Source organism: Alexandromys fortis, unplaced genomic scaffold (genome assembly GCF_014885135.2).
Source record: "Alexandromys fortis isolate MF-2015 unplaced genomic scaffold, M_Fortis_MF-2015_v1.1 scaffold_97, whole genome shotgun sequence".
Lineage (NCBI taxonomy): Eukaryota > Metazoa > Chordata > Mammalia > Rodentia > Cricetidae > Alexandromys > Alexandromys fortis.
The window spans coordinates 5,160,853-5,180,970 of NW_026067981.1; the positions used below are offsets into that span (position 1 = coordinate 5,160,853).

The 20,118-nt window shown below is 47.7% G+C and overlaps 2 protein-coding genes across 4 annotated transcripts in view; one reads left to right on the plus strand and one right to left on the minus strand.

The window, feature by feature from the left end:
• LOC126511297 (uncharacterized) overlaps positions 1–17,359 on the minus strand; it is a 71,015-nt gene extending 53,656 nt beyond the window's left edge. Inside the window, exon 1 of the mRNA XM_050158356.1 lies at positions 17,324–17,359. Within this exon, the coding sequence (XP_050014313.1) occupies positions 17,324–17,359 (36 nt within the window). The remainder of the gene's footprint in view (positions 1–17,323) is intronic.
• Positions 1–20,118, plus strand: part of Fam78b (family with sequence similarity 78 member B) — a 92,848-nt gene that overhangs the window by 30,195 nt on the left and 42,535 nt on the right. The window lies entirely within an intron of this gene.

The following is a 20,118-nucleotide window of genomic DNA, read 5'->3' on the forward strand; positions in this document are numbered from 1 at the left end:
AGCATGCAGCCTGTGCGGTGGAGGGCTGGCAGGGGAAGAGAGCGGTGCTTCTGCTCCTGGAATGGCCACACTGCCACTAGAAAACCTCTCTCATAACTCAGAAGAGCGCAGCCCCACCAGGATGTGTCAGAAGTACTCTAAACTCTTTCCTATTTACTTAAAGCAGTCTTCCAAAGACAACTGTGGAGAAACCCGTTCTACCTTCCTCCTCATTCTGCATGACCTTCAGCATACCCCACCTCTCATAGGGCCTCCAGCAATGCAAAGATTCATTGCCTCCTTCCTCCATCCCCAGAACAGAGCAGCCCAACTTGACGTTCCATGAAGATGTAACAGAAAGGGAAGGCCCTCAGAAAGACTGTACTAGGTTACTTCTGAGGCAGCTCAGCCCTGGCTGGTGGTGTCCATAGGAAGCGTACCCTCTTGGATTCACTAGTCTGGTTAAGGCCAGCCTGCAGCCTCCTCTGACAGCTGCACACTGGATACATGCAAGTAAAAGCAATTCACAGACCTACCTTAGTTAAGGTTTCTATTGTACAGCGAAACTCCATGGGGAGAAAGGGTTTATTTGACTTCCACTTCCACATTGCAGTCCATCATTGAAGGAAGCCAGGACAGGAACTCAGACAGGACAGGGACCTGGAGGCAGGAGCTGAAACAGAGGCCATGGAGGAGGGCTGCTTACTGGCTTGCTCCTGATACCTTGGCTGGGCCTGCTTTTTTAAAGCACCCAGGACCATCAGCCCAGGGATGTTACCATCTGCGTGGGCCAGGCTCCACCCCATCAATCACTAATAAAGAAAATGCCTGACAGCTGGGTCTTATGAAGGCATTTTCTGATGGAAGTTCCCTCATTTTACAAAACTCTAGCTTGGATCAAGTTGGCATAAAACAAGCCAGGACACTATCCTAGGCAGAAGTTCAAATGCTGCTGCCTCTACCAGGAAACATTGTCTGACATAGGGACTTCTCTGTTACCTTCTGGCATCCTCATACCATTATGGTCAGTTTGTGGGATTGTGGACTGTAAATGCCAAATGTAGAGACTTTTGTTTTTCAACTTGGCCTTCTGAAAGTCCAGTGTTGGTCATAGTACATGGTCATTGTGTCTGATGGATGAAAATGAATCCGGTGTTGAATTGGGAGTGTAACTCACTGGTGGGGGCATGTGCTAAGCATGTGAAGGGTCCTGTGTTCTCGTTCTCTCTCTCTCTCTCTCTCTCTCTCTCTCTCTCTCTCTCTCTCTCTCTCTCTCTCTCTCTTGCCTGACTGCATCTAAATCTCTAGTGGTTTGGGTTGGGCTATATTAAAGAACTCTGCTACCTTCGTGAACAGCATCACAAAGATTGTAAAGGCCTTGATCTCAGATTTGTTTTCCCTACAAAGTTTCTGTAGTGTGGAGCCTATCACTCTGTTTCTTATATTGCCCCATCTTTCCCTCAACAGTCAACCTAGGTAGGCTTCTCCTTCCATACAGCTCCGTTTTCTTCTCTTCAGAATGAGAGTGTTGGTGAGAGAAGGCTTCCCGCTGTCTCCTGATGCTCTGTGATTCTGAAGCTCCAAGAAGACAGAGGGTCTGGATTTTCTTCACATAATTTTCAGGGAACTATAAATGTTTTGTCAGGGAAGGAGACGACTTGGGGAGCATGACAGCTGTCTCATATTATTTTAGAGGCTGTCATATTGAAGATGAAAAGGATTAGGTTTTTTGAAAGGTCCCAAGGACTGTATACAAGACCAATTATTAATTCATTCAACAAATATTTTTTGAGTGGCTGCCATGGCATGCACTCTTCTGGGCAATAGCGAGGAAGATATGAGGAAAACACCAAAAAAATCCTTACCTTTTAGGAATTTACGTTTTAATGAAATGAGATTATCCAGAAATAAGTGAGTCCAATGGAAAGAAACTTCACAGACCCTCAGTGTGGGCTTTCTGTGAGCTCATTAGTCAATGTTCTGTCATTGTAACCTGAGAAAATCTACTTTTATCAACCAAATATTGTTTTGGCTCATGGTTTCTCAGGCTTGGCCCAAGATCACCTGGTTCCACTGCTGTAGGCCTGAGGCAAGGTGGAATATCACAGTGATGAGAGCTTTAGCTGGAAGAGGCTGCTCACCTCCTGGCAGCCAGGAAGCAGTAAAAGGAAAAAGAAAACAAATCTGGAGGAAAATGCACTCCTCAAAGGCAGCCGCCATGGCCTACTTCCTCCAGCTAGACCCTACAAATAATAGCCAGTCCAGCTTGGAGCTCAATAGATTAATACCGTGATGAGATCATTGCTTTCGTGATCCAGTCACTCTCAAATTCCCTTCTCTGAACATTCCTGCATGAAAAACCAAGCCTTCAATTACCTAATTCCGGAGAATACTTTATATTTAAATTATACCATCTACTCTTGGACCCCAAAGATTCATGACATCTCATAATATAAAATGCATTTGTCCTATATCGAAAGGTCCCCAAAGGTGTAATAGTTCCAGCATTTATCAAAGGTCCAAGGCTTCTTAGCAACACATGGCGACTATTACCTTTGTGCCTGTAACTTTTCTACAACTGTGGTAAGACTCTGTGACCAATGCAACTTAAGGAGGAAATGGTTCCTTGGGTTTACAGTTTCAAAAGGCGAGTCCGTGGCCATCATGATGGGGAGCATGGCCGCAGGCAGGCGAGCCTGGCGCTAGAGCAGTAGCCGAGAGCCCACTTGTTAAGACAACAACAGGGCAGAGACAGAAGGGACTAGAAATGGCTTGAGCTTCTGAAACCTCCAAGCCTGCCCCCAGGGACATGCCTCTCCCAACAAGGCCACACCTCCTCATCCTTTTCAAACAGTTCTACCAACTGTGGACCAAGCATTCAAATACAGAGGCCGATGGGGAAACATTCTCATTCAAACCACCACCTATAGACCCAGTAGATACAGGGTAAATGTTTCCATTCCCAAAGGGAAGAATGAGAAAACAGCAAGGAGAAGTAAGGCCAAAGCAAGATTAGACCACACAGTGCAAACAATAATCCTATATACAGTTGTGATATAAGCTTCAACACATAGTTTGTGATATAAGCTTCAAAGTGCTTGAACAGCCACACCTATGTGGCCTTGCTGACTGCAGCCCAGATGGCCATTCCCTTTGGACTGGCTCCACTTGCTTCCTGGGGTGTTTCTCAAGAGACATTATGTGCTCCTGGCATCTCTTAACTTCCTGGGGTCTTCAATGCAGCTTCAGCTTCAATCCTGCCTACTCAGGAGCCTCCATCAAGGGCTCTAATCATGCTGCATGTTGCCTTACTTTGAAATCTGGGTGAGAACTTCCATTATGCTGTAAGTCTTGCATTCTGTTTTCCTGCCAAAGAAGCATCAGTGGGAATAGCATCAGGGTCTGCTTCCAGTTTATGCAGAATCTGGATCTGCTTGGTCCATGGTTATATGGGCCTACAAATGCCAGAATGGTGACACAATGAGATGAATCCTACAGTAGCATCGTTTGAGTCAGTCCCATCTAAGGAAAGTACTGAAGCACTCTTCTCACACAGTCTTTCTAAAGAGTTTATACTTGTACGGGCTTAGCAGTTGCTGAGATGCTCTCGGGTGTCCTGCCTGGTGTCCTGGCACACAGTACTGGGCTCCTCACAATGGACTGTTTCTTCAGCACCAACATTACTGGTATTTCTCCTCTAGCCAAACTGTAAAGTTTTCACATTGTTGTGCTCTGATTTTGCTTTCAGTTCTCATTGTAAACCTTGCTAAAAGCAGCTAGCAATACCCATGCCACAGCCTAAATGCTTTGGTGTCTTCAAATTTCAAAACAGTCCCTTCAAAGGCACGCCTCCAGTGACCTACTTCCTGTCCTTTAGCTATGAACTCAACTCACCGATCTTACTGATGAGTTTAGTGCTTTTTCCAGCTTCCCCTTCAGACCTCACCTGGGAAATGTTAAATCATAGGTCAAGCCTTCACTACACAAATCTTTGAGGGAAGGGGATGGTTTCTATTCAAACCATTACAGTGTTCAAAGACATAACTACTACTTATGACCCAATTCTAGTGGCTGGCTAGATCAAGTAACCCTGTTAGTTCCTGTGAGTCCTATAATTGCATGTGTATAAACTAGTTCAGATGAGTGATATCTTAAGTTCTAACATTCCCAACTCAAATTATGATCTCCACTCTGGGCAGCATCTCATCGAGGTAAATGTTGTCCATCTGTCTCTTTGGGGATTAAAGGTTTTGTGCTACCATCCCTGGCTTGAGGAAACTGATTTTATGTTGAGTCATTGTGAGTCTCAAGCTGAAGAAAGAGACCACAGGAGCTGGACAATTGGGTTGAAGAACCAACAGAAGTGAGCTGAAAGGAAGAGAAAAGTGAGAACAGGCAAGTGGAACTCACACTTTCTCCAGGTCATTCTAGAATGCTTCTTTTCTATAAACAGCCTGGAAATGAGAAGGCCTCAGGACAGCCCCCTTTCCTGGCCGTTATAAACTTACATTTCCTTGTGTGTCAGGGGATATAGTTGGGGAAAGTACGCAGTTACGGTGGATGAATACTTTTCTAAACTGTAAAGTGCAGTACTGGTCATTCCCTTGGCAGAACTGGTTGTGTGCCCATTCTGTGCCAGGCTCTGTGCTAACACACAGGGCCTTAGGATCTCACCAAGCTGTCTCTGGGCCCGCGCAGATGCCTACGGTATGGCCCACTGGGCAGACCATGTTGTGCCCTGTTCGTCATCTTTCTTTTGGCGGATCCTCTTGCTCCCCTTCCTTGCTTATTTGCTTTTTCATGTCTTTATCCTTTGTTTTGCTTACTGATAAGGTGCTGCTGCTTAAAAGGGGAGAAACGTGGGGGGCCCGATTCCTACTACTCTGGGACTGAGATTTGGCAGGGACAGCAGCAGTTGAGAGGGCCGAGAGATGGGGCGCCTGGAGACAGCTGTCCTGCTCTCCGCATCACTGCCACGCTCTCAGAAGTCAGCAGCTTCCGCAGCCCGCATCCTGTCCCCGCAGGCGCAGGCTTTCCATTACCAGGCTCTGTGAAGATTAACGTGTCATCTTTAAAGCACTTGGCGCTCCTTGGGAAAAGCCATGCTGTGAATTCAGGCATCGCTAAAAGATTGAACTCTTATTAAGTTTCTGACGCCCTGCATGCATCAGAATCCTTACAGTCTTTGCTGTTACATCTCCAGTGTCCTGGGTTAGTTCCCAGCTGGTCCCGTAGACAAGCAAATTACTGGCAAGCTCTGGTTAAGACACTGTACTTAGCATACCTAGAGTATTGGTGAGTGACAAGACTCCTTTTAAAAAGCCCTTTGAAAAAGGTTTGCTGCGTTCCCACACCCCTTCCTCCACAGCTTGAGAGTGCAGGGACCTCTTGGGATTTCATAGGTCTTGGGAGACTAGATCTTTTAATATATCAAAACCAACCTTGGATAATAGACTTTCTCTGTACTGATTCTAAAATACTTGAATGTTAACCTTTGTTCTCTCTCTCTCTCTCTCTCTCTCTCTCTCTCTCTCTCTCTCTCTCTCTCTCTCTCTCTTTCCCAACAACAGAACATATCTGTTCAGTGGGGAGAAAGCTCATCTAGACCTTGGCTTCCCTTCTTCACTTGGCAAAGTCATAGGACAGAGTTTCACACCCTGTTCCTGCATCTGCGTTGGGTGAGGCAGGGAATCAGAAGCAGACCATGGTGGAAACTGTTCCATTGGGAATTCTCTCTGGCTGGGATCTGCTTCCATCCCTCTCCTGCCCTGACCGCAAACCAAGACTTAAGAATGCCTTCTGACTGTTCTGTCTTTGCATGGATAAGGAAAACATTTTCACCCAACATGTCCCTGACTGTTGGGCCAAGCAGACCAACACCCAACTGAGTCTTAGTCCTCCACAGGGGAAACAAAACTTGATGAGCAGGGAGTCTGGGTGGGTCTTCCTTCCAGAGGGTGGCTCCTGGCAATCCAGCTGCCCTTTTTAGATATTGGAGTTGGCTAGCTCTATCCAGTATGAACCAAAGTGTAGTTAGTTGTTCTGAGAGCTCTGAACTTTGAAAACAAAAGAATTCCTTTTCAGGAGTCACCGCCGGTATATTTTAGCTATGTTCTTTGGCTCTCGGCCCCACTTATTGCCATCTTTCTTCTTCTGGTTCAGAGATAAACTAGGCCCACGCTGAAGTAGGTTCCAAGTGGAAATCAGCTGGGGAAAGTTAGACCGTGTAAACGGACTGAACTTTTCCAGGACACTTGTTGGAACCTCAAAATTGGCCTAATTAATGTGTTTGCATAGTATTATGCCTGTTTTCATTGTCGGCTTAATTAGCTTCTTTAAAAATAATTCTTCAGGTGAAGGATGTTAATGGCTTCTCATCCTGCCCTGCTGCGCGAAGCCAGAGAGCTCGACGGTTTTAAGGCCAAATAGAAGGAAGTAGTACTTTACGCCGCAGGTAGTCAGCGTGTGAAAATCGTTCCTCTAAGAAGCAGTATGGGCTGGGGTTATAAATAGACCCCAGGAATGAACTTTCAGAGAAAGTCACGGATGACAGCTATAAACTGGGTTATTAAAGGAGACTCGGGACATTTTCTACATTTTTAAAGTTAACATTGTAGCTAAGTCACCCGTATTCTCCCAGGGCCATCCTGATGCCGCCTTCCAGGACAGAAACGAAAGGCAGTGACTGCTGTCTGACCTACTGAGCTACTTCAAGATATTCGGGCTCCGCTGTTCTTATGTCTGTTTGGTCTCTTTACTCTTGCTGTCTGTCTCTCCCCCTCAGTGTGCTGATCTTTTAAATGGCCATTCCTTCAGGACTCTGAAGTGACTTTAGAATGTTTTAGAATGATCAGCCTAACCATAAGACAGGAAATTCCATCTCTGCAACTAAGTGGTTTTCTGTTTAATGCTTAGTCCCCATTGGGGCATCACTAATCATTATATCCTCCTGCTGCTTCATTTAGTACTGGTGGACCCAATACTGCCCCAGCTCCCATTGGTGGCCGAAGTAAATGTTACATGCACTCATTTCAGGGACCCCTGAGATCAAAGGGTTGTCACCAAGAGAAAGCATAGCTGAAGGAAGTAGCATAGGAGGGTCACAGGCTGCATCCCGCAGCCACACAGGGACACATTCTAATTAAGTCAGGTATAATACATTCTAACCCCTGAACATCAGATGCAGTGTTCCATATTATGTCTAGGTTCAATTTTTTTTCCAAGATTTCTCTTCAAAAGTGGCCTGTCTTTTAATTAATCACTGGACATCATTACATATTTGGGGAATCTGGGGACGATCTTGACATGAAACATTCTCGCAGTTTAATCTGTATTGCTGCTGCCTGCTGGTGGAGTAGGCAAATTGCAGGTTCTTTTAGAGAATTCCCTCAGATTCATCTCAGAAAGTGTTAATTAACACTTAGCCTAAGGCCTGTGCAGCAGCAAGCTTCGTCCCTGCTGTGAGCCCTCCTGACTGCAAAAGCAGCCCTTGTAAGGAGTCTCGGGTTGTGACCTGCAGCTGCAGATAGGGGCCCACAGCTGGGCTATGCTCAGCCCTTGTATCCACTCAAGAAACCTTAGGAAGAAACAGCTTTGGCCTCTAGTGGAAACCGTCTCATAAAGAAAAGGAGCCGTTCTGCCATCCTCACTAAATGAGCAGTGCCCCTCTGACATATCGCCAGTTTAACAAACAACCCACCCTTTCCTTTTTAATGGAAGGTTCAAGTTCTCAACAGATTTCCATGACCTGAGACTGGCCACAGAGATTGCTCCCATACTCCAGAAAGCTTAACTAAGACGGGGCAGCTTTGCACTGTAGGATGTTAGGCATCTGGGGCGCTAGACTCTGCCTTGGTCGTATCTGCTGCAGACCTACTGGATTCTACATCAAGGCTAACAGACCAACAAATCCTTCTTTCCCCAAGGTGTCTGGTTCTATGTAGTCTCCGGTCAAAGGTATAGGAGGTAAACATTTCCCACTGGGTAGGACTTGAATTCTTGTGTCCTGCTCCTTCTAGCTCTCACACTGACTGTCCCAAACCTGTTCAGTGAGGATGAATGCACAATTGTAGCCAGGGACACTGTAGCCACACTGTAGCCACACTGTAGCTAGATTCCCATCTTCTCAAAGGAGAGTCGGCTGGCAGCAGGACATCCTACTGCAGAGAATAAAGACCCCGGGATCCCTGGGTCTCCACTCCTACAAACTACTTTTACCTCTCATGGTCTTGGAGAGTCGTCGCATGCCCTGAAGCAATTCTTTCTTCATGTTGAACTGGTAGTACAACTGCAAATTATTTAAAAATATTAAAAGAGCTGTGCAGAACTAAGAAAACCTGATTGGATCATGTAGTGGGTGCTTCCTTTACAGAAACAACTGGAGGAGAGTGGCTTTTGAACTTTGGTACTTCATCCAAACATGAGAATCTTTGTCTAATCTGGAGGGATGATCTGATATGAGAGAGCGACAGTTAATCAATTAGGGGTGGAGGAAGTCTACTTGGAGGAGGATAATATACGGGGAGCCGTGTATTCTGACGACTGGCCTTCACTAGCCTTTACTCCACACGTGGTGCTGGGTGTACTTTCTACTTTATGTTCTCCCCAAGCCTCTCACTGGATCCCTAGCAGTCAAGTAGAAAACTGCAGGGAAAAGTTAAAAGACATGCCCAGTATAGTTGTGTTAAATCACACCACCGGATTTTGAACTTAGACGATCAGTATTGGTCAAGCCCAGCGGAGCCTGATCTTCATACTGTGGATGTTGGGGGATGGGTAAGTTTAGAATGACCCTTGAATAACAAATACAGAACAAAGGACCCTTAAGCTTTTCATGTGGATGGCTTGATACACAGCAGCCATGACAGGATACCCCCAACCCTGTCATATTCCTTTTATGATAATCGTGTTTCATAATGGTGACTGATACATGCTCAGTCTTTGTAACCTGTTCTTACTGTAGAGACATTTCCTGACAAGTTGAGAGGTTTTTTATTTGTTATTTTTGTTTTCTTGAGAGTTTTGTTGTTGTTGTTGTTTTCTTTCGTTGAGACACACAGTCTTACTTGCATCCCTGGATGGCTTGGATCTTGCTATTCAGACCAGGCTGTTCCCAAATTCACAGAGCTTTGGCTGCCTCTGCCTCCAGAGTCCTGAGATTAAAGGTGTGCACCATCGTGCCTGGCTTCTGACAAGTTTTTTAATTGGGAATAAAAAAAAAAAAAACTGGTTTGTTTTTCATCTTTCCTGGTGTTCTGCCTCACAGGAAAGCGGGCGTCTTTCCACTTGAGGGCAATTTTTCACTGCACCCGGGTCCTCTGCATTCTGCAGAGTCCCCACCATTTCGGGGTAGGACATTCCAAGTTTCATCACCTGCTGAGGCTTGCTGTTGTGGCTTCGTCTCAAGCCCTGCAATTAGCACACAGCGTAATCTACTTTTTGCTTTCAAAAAATATAACAAGATCTTAGAAGTTTCTGATTCGGGCCTTCTTTAGTGTTCCTTAGCAGTCACGCAGATCACCCTGAGCCCAGGGGCTGGAGTCTTGTGCCATTTTAGACAATTCTCATTCTTATCAAACTCAAGCACAGCATGAAGCCAAGTCCTGCCCACCAGAGCCTCTCAGGATGCCATCTGCAGGTCCACGTGACTGCCCTGCAGATACTGAAAGGTGCTTGTGACCCTCGGCCTCTTCTTTCTCACACCAGGCCTCACAGCAAAGTCACCGTGCTGGACGGTCCCATACCCATCCTTTGCGGGGCTTTTCCCCTTTCTCTGGCCCACTAGAATGAGATTTAGCTGTGCTCTGGCCTTCTAGTTTGGCCACTCCCACTGTCCTGTTCAGTTGGAAGGAGCTGGAGCAAACACCTAGGGGAGGAGCTAGTATGCCAAGTTCCTCTGCCTGCACCCTGTGACCTGTGGCCACTTGGACATCTACCGAGCTGAACAATGACAGTATTCTTCATCAGGTGTGACACTTCTGGTTCCTGCCATGACATCAGATTATGCAGGTGGAAACATGATCTAGGAGGAAAAACACTCAGAGAATCAAATGCTAATTCTCACTCCTGTTAGCTGTTACCCTGGGAAAGAGGTGCAATTGTGCCTCAGTTTCTTCACCTGGAGTGAAGTTAATGCCTGTTTAACATGAATTCAAGGTTTCTTGCCATTACCATTTTTGACATTTTGGCCTGATAAGTTTATTTTTGCTGTGTCGGCTGTCCTGTCCATTGTCAGATAGTCAGCGGCATCCCTGATCTCTCCCCGTAAATGCAAATAGCACCTTCCTGGTGTAACTGCAAGCATCGCCAGACTTTACCAAGGACCCCAGCAGTCAAGCTGCCCCAGGTAGACGGTCCTAACTCATAGGTTTATGGAGATACATTCATTCTCAGCATGGGGAAACACAGCCTGATAGTTTTCCTCTTCCTCCAGCATCTTAGTTCTCTCTGGTTTTGGTATGCACTGTTGTAAAAACAAGAAGAGAGCCATTTTTCACACCAAATCCTTCCCTGGTCCAGAAGGTAACTTGATAAGCCTCTGTGTTATGCAGTTCAAGGAAGTGTCTCCCTTTTAATGTATTTAAGAGCCACTCTGTGTGGAGAGTCACAAAGTAACGGTGCCTGTTTTCTTGGCTGATACATTCTTAGGGGAGGAATATTTCAACAAAAGTGACTAGAATACAAAGTGTGCAGGTGTAAGACAAAGTAAGTGCTTGGGGAGCAGGGAAGACAGGCTCCTTGTAGAAAGGTGGTGTTTGGGATGGGTCCTGAGGGGCAAGCAGGACCTTTTGGTTTTTTGTTTGTTTGTTTTTTAAGCTAACAGAGGTGGGCAGTATAGTCTTTAGGTAGTTGAGGCAGAAGAGTATCATGGTCTGGTGTAGAGAGCACAGAGGATCAGCTGGAGGGTAGAACTCGTGGACAGTTCATGACTTCTTTGATGCCAGGTTCGGACGTTGTGGGAGATTGTTCCTGAGCAGCAGAGTGGTGTGGTCAGAATCTGATAGGTAGGAGGAGCCCAATGAGTAGGGATGAGGGGAAACCAATTACCACATAATGACCACCGGATTCGACAGGGAAAGTGCAGACAAGCTAAGACAAGCTAACCAGGGTTGGAGAGGAGCAAAGAGAGGAGATAGGTAAGATTGTAAATCTGAGTCCCTGAGAAAGAGGTTCCCATAGAACAGTACACAAGAAGAGCCAGGAGTCAGGAACTTTAAGCAATGAACATGAGCCAGGGAGCAACATTAAACTAGGGGGTTTCTAGACTTTTCCACACCCATGTCTGAAAAGTCGCCTGTATTTCCTGTGAGAGAGCGTGAGGGATTTTCCTCAGAGATTTGTTTTTTCCTGGGGTGGGAGAGGATCTAGTTATAAGATCCTCAAAAAGTAGCATTCGGGGTGGTTTGTTTGTTTTGTTTTGGAGTGGAAAACAGCTCATCTGGATCCTTCCCCTGTTCTTTATGAGTACAGAGAGAGGTCAGATTTCACTGATTGGACAGCAAGAACAGAACCGCCTGTGGCGTATGTGCCATAGGCATTTCCTAACGTTCTAGCAACACATCAGGACGCTCTGAGTCGGTCCCCAGCTCAGGAGTGTGTCCTCAGCATGGGAGTGTGTCGTGTATCCCCAGCAGGGTTCCAGGCACTAAATTGCTACAGCTGGGCTTCCCTCTACGTTCACACAGCCAGACAGCAAGTTATGGCCTGGACTTCAGAGAGCATGGGGCAGATCCCACGTTTGTGTTCTGGCAAAAGGCTCCCATCCTTCCCAGGGATTCTTTGGTCACATTTCCATTCTGTCTTCTCAGTAGGTGACTTGACTTTCGTCCATTATTGTTCCAAGGAACCTTGCCTTACCTCCCTGGGTCTTTGTTACTTCATTCCGACATTGCATGTGATACAGTGCTGAGCTCCTTAAATATACTAAAGGGGGGACAGTCACAGTGATGACTCCCAGAACGCCCATCCATCGTCCACCCGATAAACATAGTCACCCTCCAACCCGAGGGATAGATACTCGGTGTACCAGAGGGTCCACCCCCGGGAGGAGAGCCACCATTCCTCACCATGTTCATTCACAGACCCTGGGTCATGTCTGCTCCCAGTGGGACAGAGGGAGGAGAACCCAAGGACCTGCCACCTCCCCCACTCCAGCTGTGAATGTGACAGTGAGACCCAGGTGTGAAATCTCTACTCCAGCTCAGATCCACAGACCGGCTTCTCCGTGGGTAGCTCTCCACAGCTCTGTGGGCATCTTCACCAATACCTGCCCATCCTATAACAATGGGACCTGATAGGCAATCTCTCCCTGCTTCTTAAAGGGTGACGGTGACCATGAAGGACCAGACCTAGGCTGTGCCTGCTCACCACTTCTCACCACCACCTCATCCTGTGTTTTCTTCCCATCTCTTTCCGCAGGCTCCCTCTGCTGTGCTCTACGGTTATTAGGGACTGCGCGGAGCGAGAAGTAAATCCGGGAGGGATGGACTAAGTGGATAAAATTGATGAATGAGTAAAATGAATGAATTAATATGTAAATAAAAGGAGAGGCAGGGTGAGTCAGGTGGTCCAGCTAGTGAAGGCACTTGCCACCAAGTGTGACAACCTGCGTTCAGTCCGAAGGACCCACATGGCAGAGGGAGGGAACTAATTTCCACAAATTGTCCTCAGACCTGCATCCATGTGTGGACTGTGGTGCACACACACACACACACACACACACACACACACACACACTAGATAGAAGGTTAAGGCACTGAAATGCTAAAAAAGAAAAGTCGGCTTCTGTTAACAGGCCTGATTCGGGTATCAGACTTGTACATTTAGCTTTTCTGGTCCTCAGTGTGCACACATCCTTCAGTTCGTGTGTTCTCAGCTTCCATTTCTTAGGAATTTCCCAGTGTTTACAGTTAGGTTTGTACTCCTGAGGACACTTTCACAGGTTGCTTTTATCAAGTACCACAATTGCTTATCTGTTACTAGTGGTTTCTAAAATAATCCTTGTTGCGAACCAAATAAGTCTGTGTGGATCCATTTACCACTGATAGCCAGGGCAGTCACAGATTAGGTCTGGTTCCGGGAACTTCCTGTGGCCTTCAGGTCTACCCAGCAGGAGCTCTGTGTAAGAACTTACTTACCACCCTCAACCTCAAGGAGGGGTCAGACAGTCCTGTGAACTAAACATGTCTTCTCTTCCATTCCAAAGTTATCTTTACCAACATCTGTTCAAACTGGCTGTACATTTTTTGCTACCAACAAATACCAACTGATAATTTATGGATCATTTAGCATGTGTCTCTAACTCTTCAGACAGGCTGTAAGTTAAGTTCTGCCTGGTGAGACAGAGACCATGAAGTCTTAAGGCTAGAGGGATGCAAAGTATCGAATTCTGAGTGCCTTGGGGGAAAGTTGGTCTCGGGTGCAGTCTCCCTAACCTCAGGACCAAGCACCCCACTGGAGGTGGTGATAGGAATGAAGACTATCCACATATGCCCGGTCTCTGTCTGGCTACTTGATGACGGTCAGGGACTATCGCTGATAGAAGCCAGGGAGGGACACAGGAAGTGAAAGAGGAGCTGCCAGCGTGTTCAGAGCCCTTGCACGCCGATCATTTAATCTCATCTTCCCACTCCTATAGTGTTGGAACGATTGTCTTTATCGCAAAGTAAGAGAACTGGCAGCCAAAGACCATGTCATATGTCACCCAACTAGAGGAAGGCAGACCGGGCTTGAGCCTTGAAGTCTTTCTTCCATCACACCAGAATTAGATCTCTGAGATTCTTTCCAGTTCAAAACGTTCTGAGCCTCATGTCCTGTGCAGCTTCATTTGCTTGATAGGGGCAGACATCACTTCTTGGCTTGCCATGTCTTAGGAGGCATGGCTTGAGATTCTTGAGATGAAAACGTGAGCCTGGACTTGGGTTCACTGCCTACTCTGATATGTGTATGTCCTGTCACCTTGAATGAGACGGACATATAGCCTCTCCCCACCCCATTTTCCCCATCAGTAAAAGGGAACTCATAGTGGCGCTTACATTGTGTCCCGTATAATAGAACAATGGTGCATTTCACACCCTACATGATATGGCCCCAAATCACACCTTATCCTCATCTCCCCCATCTCCACTCCTTCCTGGCCTCACTAACCCCTGTCCTTTCCCTAAGCACCCCAGGAAGCATTCTCACCCTTAGCATTTTGCCTAGAATGTTCCCTAGATATGCATATGTGGATACTGTCTTAGTTAGGGTTCCTGTTGGTGTGATGAAACACTGTGACTGAAAGGTGACTTGGGGAGGAAAGCATTTACTTTGCTTACACTTCCAAGTCATAGTCTATCAGTGAAGGAAGTTAGGGCAGGAACCTGGAGGCAGGAGCTGATGTGGAGTCCATGGAGGAAGAACGCCGAGGCAGATTATTAGAATGAGTCTCCATGGCAACTAGAGAAACTAAGTTAGCATTAGAAACTTATTGTCACAACACAGCCTGGCTGCTGACCTGCTGACCTGCTGACCAACAAGTCTGGCAACTGAAGGAAACGTGAAACGCAGTCAAGGAAAGCCAGGGCCCTGGTGAACAGCACCCCAGCAGGTGCACACAGAAGCTGCAGTGGTGACAGCTCCCTGAAGAAACTTTGTTTTCATGCCGCCACTGGAGGCGCCGTCCCTGCTGCTTTAAGGATCTGAATGGAAGTTGGAACGGGGATAGGGGGGTGGGGGAGAAGGGGAAGAGGAGTGGCTGTGTTAGAAAGGGACATTTCACAGAGGTGGCCTTGAAGGGTGTAGGGCTCTGGGTGGCTTATTTGGTGTCCTACGACCCTGCTTATACCAAGTTTGCTAGGACAGCCAGTTTGGGGCTAGACTTCTCTGACCTATTCCTCCAAGAGCCCCTAAAAATCTCATTCCCATGGGCCCAACTGGCCTCTCCTTCCTCCTTCCTCCTCCTGCTGCCCAGTGAAGATTCCATTTCATCCTGTCAGTGTTGTGGGAGTGCCTCAGTTAGCACCAGGAAGTATGAGGCTGGCTGTCATAGGCCAAATGGGCAGACTGGGGCCTGCTGAGTTAGTTCTAGAGCACAGACTCAGAGCCACTGCGGTTCTACTGTTGGCTTTGTGGTCTCAGAAAACTATGTGGGCCACATGACATCAGTTTACTACCTCCAGAAAGTGGGACTGAAAGAGCGCATACTTCAGCTAAATTTCAATTAAAGTGTATCCAGTGCCCAGAGGGTGGCTTGGCCTATAGTGAGTGTGCCTTGTGTTTGCTTTTACTACCATTCTCCTCCCATTGTTCCTTGCTATCCTGTAGCAACTACAATAAAGGCACACGGGTGTACTGGGAAGCTCCCCCAGAAGATACCTGATCTAGTCTCAGAGCCTAGGGACGGCTCTTAGAAGATGGCCATATACTGAATCTCTAAGGATGACGTGTGTGTGTGTGTATCCAAGTCTATCCAAGCAAAGAAACCATACTAGGCAGAAGGAGGTGAGTCACCAGGCAGGCCCTGGCACCACTGTGCTGTCACCTTCAGGGCAGAGAGCAGGGAGTGGGGGGCAAAGATGTCTCAAGGTCAGACCGTGGCAAGCTTGGTCTTTATTGTCTCAGCACCTCTTGACCTGCTTAGCCCTGATCCCACTCCCCTCCCCGACTCTGGACAAGGCCCAGCCTTGGAACCCAGGTACCAGTCCATGGCATTCTTTCACTGTGTTGTCCTCAATGTGGAAAGGAAACACAGCTTGGGCTGGCCAGTCGTGTTCGCTGGGGTTTCTGCCAGAGCGGCAGCAGCATGCAGCTCGACCCTTATGGCGGGTTATTGGGAAGAGTGGTTTGGGGCCATGGGAGGCCTTTGCCCTTATCCTAGGCCTGGCCCGTGAGCTCCCAAGAGCCCTGTGATTGTCCCTTCCAGGAAAGTCCCTGTGTATCTTCCTTCTGTGCTGTGAAAGTTCCCAGTGTCCTGCCGACAAAGCTTTTTTTCAGCAAAGTTGCTTCAATCTGATTTCTTATATCTCTGCATGAAAAAGACATAACTAGTAGACTGAGGAGTGTGGATCTCGTCCAAGGAGCTATGGAAGGGGCTTTAATTGGGGTCAGCTGAACGTTTTGAAGCTGTCACTCTGACAGCAGTGTGAAGCAAGACTAAGAGAAAGAGAGGCTGAAGGTGGGGACCCTGGGTAGGAGCCATTGTCCATTGTCCAGGAGAGAAAAACGGATAAAAACAAACAGAGAGGGGATGCTCTGGGAAATGTCAAGGAGGTGCTAAGATGTAGTAAGGCAACCAAGCCAGGATTCCTTGACAGCTGTGTTTACATCTGTGAAGCTGAGGGCCCTCTGAGGTGGCCTGGGCATGGAAGAGGTCAGGTCCCGGAAGCAGGGAGTCCACAGAGGCAGTCAAGTCCTGCTCTCTCCTTGTAGTCTGTCCACGCCTGCCTGCCACACCTCAGTGTCACCTTGTGGGTCAGAGACCAGCCCTTATTGCTTTGATATCTCCTCCACTGAAAGATTTCTCTTAGATTTATTTGTCTGGTTCTGCCTTCCTGAGAGCATTCCGTGCCCAGAATAGGCCCTCCCCCTGTGGTTTTTATGCCTGCCTTCTGTAGCCTGGCCATGCTTGCCTCAGAGAAAACAGGATCGCTGTCAGCTGTAAACAACCCTCTCCACAGATTCTTGAAGATAACCCCTGGCAGAGCCTCAAGGAGGGGAATGCAGAAGCTAGAAATGGCCTACGAGGGAGAACGTGACATTTTAAATGCATCTTTTATACCCCAGAGATGTCTTTCTTTCCATTCTTGCAGTAATCCTGTAAGACGTTTCCGTGTAAGGAAGCCAGGGTTCAGGGGGAGCCCATATTGTAGATAATACCACACACCTGCTAAGGGAGTGGATGAGGATTTGAATCCAAACCTAGAACTCACAGCACACACCCTCTTCCTCTTTGTTGTTGTTGTTGTTGTTTGGAGTGAATAGGTTGCAGCCAGTCTCCATTCTGAAGTCTGCTAATATCTAAGCTGTGAATTGGCTTGTTTGTTATTGGATGATGAGCCTTACAAAATGTGCATAAAAATTAGGTGGGTGGCATTTTCCTTGGCATCCACTCTGGTTTGGGGTGAGTTAGGCGCCCAGAAGGACCTACCTCAGGTGCAACAGCACTTTGTCTTTGACTCATACTTCTCTCCAGGACAAGGGCGGCTTCCATCGCTCAGTGCCGGAAGCCCTGCTCATCCGAGGTTTGTCTCTTGCTTCAGACTCTCCAGTGCCCTGCGCTGAGCAATCGTCTGGTTAGCAGCTATGGTGTCCAGCCACGAGTGTCCTCCCATGGGAATCCCACGCTTTGCCCCGGCTGAGCACTTACCTCCAGTTTCCCAAAGTGGCGTGTCAGCAAATCCATGCTTAGAGCCAGGAAACTCACTCATGAGTCAGCGAAGTAGTCAGAGTGGGACTCTGGCAAAGAGAGGTTCTGGACAGCCACACGGGTAGGCCACAACTGTACAGCAGGCAGTCCAGCAGGGAGTTGTCTTCAGGCCTGAGCGCTGAGAAGCTGCAATAGAAACTGTGTCCTAAAGATGAGTTGAACCCCATGTAGAGGGAGTATAGTGTGTGAATAGGAGGAAGGACCTAGCTCCATCACTGAAGAATTCTGTGTAGTTGCTCACCCACTGAGCCGTAAGCTCCTCCTCTGGAAAACATGAGCAGTAATATTTTACAAAGTCCTATGAACTTAACACGTGTGTAAGTATCAGGTGGGTGGCATTCTCCTTGACACCCACTCCGGTTTGGGTAACTTAACACATCTAACTAGCTTAGGGCAGCTGTCAGTGATAAGCATCTTTAATGCACAATGTATGGTGAGTATTAGCAAAGCTTAGAGCCCATCTTATGCTTGTCCTGGTCCCATGCTTCAGAGAGCTCCACTGTAGCCCTCTTCTATGACTGTTTTCATGGGGTTTGAAGTTCTGAAGGCCCCCAAACCATTCTTCTAGACCATTCCTCAGTGGCAGCTAGGATCCTGGAATCTGCCATGTAAACAGATTAGAGTTCCAGAACCGATATGGATATTTTTCCGGGTGGTTGTTAAAGTGGACCCTACTGCCTTGTGAGCTCTCAACGGCCTAGAATATGTCAGGAGGCCGGAGGCGAGTACGTGGCTCCTTGAGGATGGAGGTGTCAGGAGGTCAGAGTGTGGCGCTGTCTGATCCTGTAGACGTCTATGTCCCACGGCGAGTACGTGGCTCCTAGAGGATGGAGGTGTCAGGAGGTCAGAGTGTGGCACTGTCTGACCCTGTAGACGTCTGTGTCCCATGGCGAGTTCGTGGCTTCTTGAGGATGGAGGTGTCCACGTGTTCATTTCTGTGTAGCTCCTCATAAACTCAGGATGCTATATTCCAGTGCTGGTCAGAAACAAAGATAGTTGTTGAGGTAGGGGACTATCACAAATTTAGCAACTGTTAGGCTAAATTGATAGCCTTTAAATATAAAGGCATATGATAGGTGGGGTTGTTTTATTCTTGGCCAAGACCATCTAAGCTGATCCTGATGCTCGTGAAAAAATGAGACAGGAAAGCCTCCCACCTGGAAGTGACCCTATTCCTGCACCGAAGTGTGCGCTCGCTTCCTCCTCCTGCTCACTTTGCTCAGGTAGACAGGGCAGGAAGGGTTGGAAACAGTGTTTGCAGACAGGACCAATCTCCTTGGTTCATGGAGTCTGAGTTAAAGATCAGATGGCACCAACCCACTCCTGCTCACAGAAACAGCTCTTAGCCCCTCCCACTCCCGCCCCCAGTCCTGGTCAGGCAAGGACTTTGTTGGCTTGCTCTCTTAAACTTCCTTTGCAAAGTCTCTCAGGGACACCTCTTCATGTCCCAAATGAACGCGGTTTTCTCTACAGCTGGCAGCATCCCCGCCATGCTCAGTTCTCACCGACATAAACAAGAGTAGCTCCAGGAAAATCAGTTGTGCTTTCGTGGTCCACTCCTCTGCCTTGACTCTACAAATGTTCTTGAGTCTCTGCGTGTTCTGTTTCAGTGTGCTGTACATGCACTGAATGCATCTGTGGCTCAGTGTCCGTTCCTGGAGCTGCTGGACACCCTGCTGATTGGGCGAGAGACACGGTCATTCCGCAACCCCAGAGAAAGAACATCTCTAGGATGGGAGGTGATGCCGTGGGACTGGACGCCCCATTCCACCACTGGCTCCTTCCATGTCTCCGCAGCGCTTAGCTGACTTTGATGGGTGGGCACTGTATATGTAAGATGAGAACAGTGCTGCTGACCTCGTGGCTGTGTGAGGATGTAAAGAAACAGCTTATACAAAGCTCTAGTCCCAGCACCGGGCACAGACTTCCAGCAAATGTAAACATAAGGACGCTGTTTGTCTTCCATCCTCAATGCCACGCCCAGTGCATCTTTCTGCGGAGAGGAGCTGATCTGTGGGAGGGGAAGGCAGAGCGCTGAGGGACAGGTGACAGGGGAGTCAGTAGCTGAGCCCCTAGCAGGGCTACTCATCTTCTCTGTCAGCCTCAACTTTCCTCCCTCCGTGGCTGCAAAATGTCGCCCTTGAAATGAAAGCTTATGTCTGAGCTGGGCAAGAGTTCTTTGACCCAGGATAGCACAGGCATGTTCAATGAAGTGTATTGCTTTGTTGAGGCTTAGGGGGTGTGCGGGGCGGGGTCTCGTGTGAGCACTTCTGACTTGCCTTTTTCTCTCAGCCACATATGTTCAGACTGTTAATGCACTTTAATCACGTCTGTGAATATTCATTCCTGTCTGTCTAAGAAAGATGCTCGGTAACCTAAGGAGGCTGACAATGAGAAGGTGTCTGACTATGCAGGAGGATGCAGAAGCCTCCTGGGGGCAGCTGGGAGGACGGTGTACCGTCCTGAACAGTTGGAGATTATTCTGGAGGTCTGATTGATTCTCATCACTCTGGGAAATCTCATGCTCTGAAGACAGAAGCCCGACGTGGGCCTCAGGTTGGCCATTTGTTCTTTTAGATGTGATTGTGGACAGTGAGGGCTCGTTGTCCCCCTTCATGCCGTTCCCTTTGGAGTCTCTTGTTTCAGAGAAAGGTAAAAATCAGGCTCTTGGATGTTTCTGTCTGTAGCAGATGCTGCCGGAGAAGCTGAAGAAAGTAGGTGTGTTAAAAATCGTC